Genomic DNA, 5,051 nt, shown 5'->3' on the forward strand with positions numbered 1-5,051 from the left:
CAGGGAACAGAGGAGATAGATGTGCAGGTTTCCAGCCTGAGCTGCCGAGATAAACCCAAATTCGCCGGAAGTTCAAGTAAGATTCACCTGAAACATGATAAACAAGGAAACCCAGCGACATCTAGCGGTTTGCCTAGCAGCCACGGACTAGTGAAAGTAATGGCAAAGCTTTAAAATGTCCTCATGTGTTACATTGAAAGTGTAGCAAGAAATGTACATTTCTGTTTGTCTCAATTCAATACAATAACACAGGATTAGGCAACATAATCCCATCACTCCTTTATCACGTGAAGATTGATGTTTTGGTAGAGATGTTGTAGCCTAGTTGTTCGTCCGATAAGTCTCCCATCCACTTACTGACCACAGTAGTCATTACTTAGCTTCTGAAAGAGGACGTTGTTAATCCACCTCAAAACACTATGGCCAAGAGCAAAATGTGTACGACAATTCATTAATCTAGTTTTAAATAAAGGAAAACACTAAGTCAGTCATTCATGTTACATCCATGTTATGGCCTATATTGCTTTGAAATTACGTGATTGAAGTTGAGACAAGACTGCAACACAGACCCAGTTTCAGTGTCACTGTTCTAATTTGAGAAGCTTTATTGCTTGATCAGACTGTCTCTCGCAATACAACACATTCTATCATACCACACTACAATGCACAAGAATTCAAAGCCTTTAAATCAGATTCCGAAGCAGTCTGGTGGGCGTGTGTCCCTAACGAGGCTTCAGACATCACAGAGGCCTCGTTTGTCATCAGTCACGTGATTTCTACGGAAACGGCACAAGCCTCGAACCTGGGCTTCATTTGGCACGCCCCTCTCTGCTTGTCACAAGCTCCACCCTCAGCCTCGCTTCATTGGCCACATCACTATCTATGACCCAGTAGCCTGTTCAAAAAGAAAGAGTTCAAATGAGACCATCATACAAAAACACTTTCAAACCAAATCAATGGCATAGTTCAGTTCAGCATCACTGCTTTTCCATAGAAACATACGGGGTGGATTCTTCCTGGTTTCCTCGTCTGATCCTGTAGTAGATGTAGCCTGCAGCGGCGAGGATGAAGCCTAAGCCCAGACCAGCTCCCCCGGCGATCTCCTTCCACTCATACTCCGGCATGGTGACCTCCTCTGAAACATCACATCATGCATGGGGTAGGAGGTCAGATAACCACACAAATATTTGGGTCTGAGCGTAGACACTGGTACCAAAAGAGCCTTTCAGCGCTTCGGAACTTCTAGAACAGCTTCTATTTTCATTAGTGGCATCTAAAATAAAACCATGAAAAGCATATAGTGCGCAAAACCAGGGGTTCAAAGATTCCTGAGCCTTATAGCTGTGGTACACATGTGTATTAAAGAGGGCCTTCAATTTCAGTCAGTTGATGTGCATAACTGGCTGCATCCTAAAATTAGAGGAGTGTTGATGCTGCAGTTTGACACGTGTGTTTTTGCGTCTTGGGCATACATGCTGGACGTGACATTGGGGGTGTGGCTGCATCGTTGATTCTGCTTTTGAGTTCAAAGTTCGAGATTGAAATGTAATTTCGATTTAAACTCGAAATTGTGACACCCTTAATAGTTATATTAAGATGACAATCTTGTGTGGTGCACCTCTAACCAACAATAGCACATACAACAATCTTGTGTGGAGCACCTTTAACCAACAACAGCACATACAGCAATCTTGTGTGGAGCACCATTAACCAACAACAGCACATACAGCAAGAGAAAACAAGTGACGTAGTTAACAGAGTTCTCACCCCAGACCAACTCCTTGGTCTCCCTCAGGCTGCCGTGCTCCACCACACAGGAGATCTTCTCTCCAGCTTTGGGGGTGAGCTGCAGGTTGGAGTGCATCTGGTAGTACCAGTCCCCGTCCGCCCGCTCCTCACTGGAGATCACGTCACCAGCGGTCACCTCCTGGCCATCTCTGTACCATGTGACACGGATCATCTTCGGGAAGAAGTTGTACGCGCTGCAGATCAACACGGCAGGCTGGTCACCGCTGGGAGGCCTCCCCAGACTTAGCATCACCTCTGGCTCAACTGTGCAACAGAGTTATTCAGCTTAGCATCACCTCTGGCTCAACTGTGCAACAGAGTTATTCAGCTTAGCATCACCTCTGGCTCAACTGCACAACAGAGTTATTCAGCTTAGCATCTCCCCACACTTAGCATCACCTCTGGATCAACTGCAGAACAGAGTTATTCAGCTTAGCATCACCACTGGATCAACTGCACAACAGAGTTATTCTAGCATCACCACTGGATCAACTGCAGAACAGAGTTATTCAGCTTAGCATCACCTCTGGATCAACTGCACAACAGAGTTATTCAGCTTAGATGATTATTATTTATGCACACACAAATAAGTCTGTTCACTGTTGTGTTAGCCAAATGATTTACAGTTTTTCTCGATTATTCACACACAAATACTGGTACTTGTGACACAATCAACGTGTAACTTATGCACCTACCCCCTGAACCAATTCTGCTAAACTACAAGCACGATTCCTGCTTTAAACTCAAATTACAGTTCTAAAACACTTTTTTTCAAAACACTACACAATACTCTGCTTTTGGCCCAATTGAACACACTGCCATTCAAATTCTAAACTTAATTGCCCTTTTATGCACAGGTGAGCTCTTCTGTGTTGGGCAAGGGATGCCAACGTTGGAAACAGAGGCAGAGCCAGAGGAGTGAGAGTAAGAGGACGGCCATGGACCGTAATCTCAAGTGAGATCCAAGCCACTAGAATATTGTAAAAATAAAGTATGTTGCAAGTATATGGGAAATGTATTCCTACACAGTATTTCCAGTATTTTACTATTTGTTTGACAGAACTGAAAGATTATCAACACAAGGTCTTCTGTCTCCTGAACAGGGAGATGACATTATGAACATGGTCTTAAAAAATAACACTGCAACATTAGGGCAAATACAGTACAAAGAAAATAATAGAAAACAATGAGATATTTCTATATTCAATATCTCTAAATATTGACAGGGTAAGCTTATTAACGATGGACCGTCTCTTGCGCAGCAATAATCTGAAGAATGAAGTCAAGTGTTGGTTGGGATGTACACTGTGTACATTGTTTTTGTAGGAAAAAATACAACTTTACTTGAAAAAAATGTATTTGTGTGTTTGTGAGTATAAAACCAATTTTCTCAAATATTTTACAGCACACTTATGATCTGTCTGTAGTAAGTGTATCACTGAACAAAAAAAGTCCTAAGTAATTATGATGAATGGAGAAGTACTTTCCATTCATCATAGTGTTTTACATTGAGCACATCAGTGTTCAACTGGTTCTTCTACAATGGTTTGTGTGCGTCATTTGAAAACAAAAAAAAAAACAAGTTAAGGGCGAACTATGCATGTTTTTTTTAAACTTTATTTGCCTTAACTAATCAGCTTTGGAGTCATTGGAATGGTTATTTGACTTATTTCGGGTTGAATGACAGCTGTCTCGCAAGTTTGAAAAAAAATCATGCTCATGAAAAGGCAGACTGACCGATTAAGGAGTGTTGTAAAATATACACACTAAAGCTGTAGGGGAAGCTCTGCAGAGAAATCTGCAAGCGTAAAACGAGCGAAAATGATAAGTGAAAGTGAAACCGGCAATGAAATCGGCAAACCTGCATTGTTCCCTTTAAGTGCAACTCGAGTACCCACTTCTGAACACATCCATATACATTGTGTGGATAGGCTACATGTCCACCACTATTTCAGTGCATTAAAGTCTCCTGATATTCTTAAATTAATTATTGTCTAATTCAGAATCATTGATTTCTTCTGTATGTGACTCATTTTTCTACAAGTTGTGGGGAACGACACTGACCACACACTATGAGTGATGAAATGTGTTGATATGTTCATCCCTGTCTGACAGTCATGATACTGTAGATGCAGAGTGATTTTATACCTAAGCGTTCTTCACTCGTACTCACCGGTCTTTGACAGGATCTTCTGAGAATGAATCTGATCATTGGGCTTGCAGTATGTGTTCGTGCCATTCTTCAAATATTTCAGCATCGTTCCATTTCTGTTGTACTCATTTGCAAGGTTCACTCCAAGTGCAGTGGATCCTACAAACCGCCCCACAGTGCTATTGAACTGTAAGTAGATAGCCTTGTTAAACCATCTGGATATAACAAACTCCACATCACTCAAATTGTTTTGGTTGAAATAGCATGTCTGAGTGTAATACTCGTAATATCCATTAAAGGCACCTACAGGGGAAAAAAATACTATCATTAATATCTTCACTAATTTTTATAACATGCATGTGTTGTCTACACCCACAGCACTGAGTTAAATGTCACTGTGATTGAATGGCAACGTACTGTATATAGTTCTATTTTCACATGGGTTAAATAATGCTGTAATGGACTAGGGCTGTGAGAGTAAACATAACTGATTGGTCAATGGAACATACACTCTTGCCATATACTCATGTACCACATAAATGTGCACAGACCGTGTTAAACAGTAAACTTACCCACTCCCAGAAGAGTAGAGGCAAGGATGACCCCAGTGACAAAATACTGCCGGGAGGACATTCTGTTGCCGTCTGCATTTGTGAGGAAGTTACAACAAGAAATACAGAGTAGGATAATCTGAAAGTGAAGGTGAAAATGAATGAGTCTGAAAATGAACCAATAGGGATTTAGAAGAGGGAACTTGTCATGTGTTACTGTGCAGACTATGATTTGAATGAGAATGAGAACTTGTCATATCAGTTGAAAGGCTGCAGCCCTCCGTAATCTTCTGTGGAATAATCTCCCGTGTGGAAATATAATTCTTTATTTATGCTGATGACACAATTACATTGTGCCCTGTCAAATTAGACGGATCAAGAATGAGGCGTGATCATTGGGCATCGTTCAAATGACTCCGTACGCTTGGATAGTCATTCAACCAATCAGACCAACGATCTGGTGCATCTTTTGGATAAGCTAGTTTGAAATTAGACCTAAAGGTTGTGGACAGGAAGCAGGGGAGATAGATGTGCAGATTTCCAGCCTGAGCTGCCGGGCA

The 5,051-nt window shown here is 41.5% G+C and overlaps 1 protein-coding gene across 2 annotated transcripts; it reads right to left on the reverse strand.

The window, feature by feature from the left end:
- Positions 1-581: 581 nt before the first annotated feature.
- Positions 582-4,622, reverse strand: LOC134087980 (rano class II histocompatibility antigen, A beta chain-like). Of its 2 annotated transcripts, none has more exons than XM_062541860.1 (5): positions 4,513-4,622; positions 3,962-4,243; positions 1,768-2,052; positions 1,003-1,135; positions 582-895 (listed from the first exon to the last, which is right to left on the reverse strand). In XM_062541860.1, the coding sequence occupies exons 1-5, from the start codon at positions 4,571-4,573 to the stop codon at positions 877-879; spliced, it is 780 nt and encodes a 259-aa protein (XP_062397844.1). In that variant the 5' UTR covers positions 4,574-4,622; the 3' UTR covers positions 582-876. The 2 variants fall into 2 exon arrangements, with proteins under 2 accessions (XP_062397844.1, XP_062397845.1); XM_062541861.1 differs by having other exon boundaries at positions 3,962-4,127; positions 4,513-4,618.
- Positions 4,623-5,051: the final 429 nt, after the last annotated feature.

Source organism: Sardina pilchardus, chromosome 7 (assembly GCF_963854185.1).
Source record: "Sardina pilchardus chromosome 7, fSarPil1.1, whole genome shotgun sequence".
Lineage (NCBI taxonomy): Eukaryota > Metazoa > Chordata > Actinopteri > Clupeiformes > Clupeidae > Sardina > Sardina pilchardus.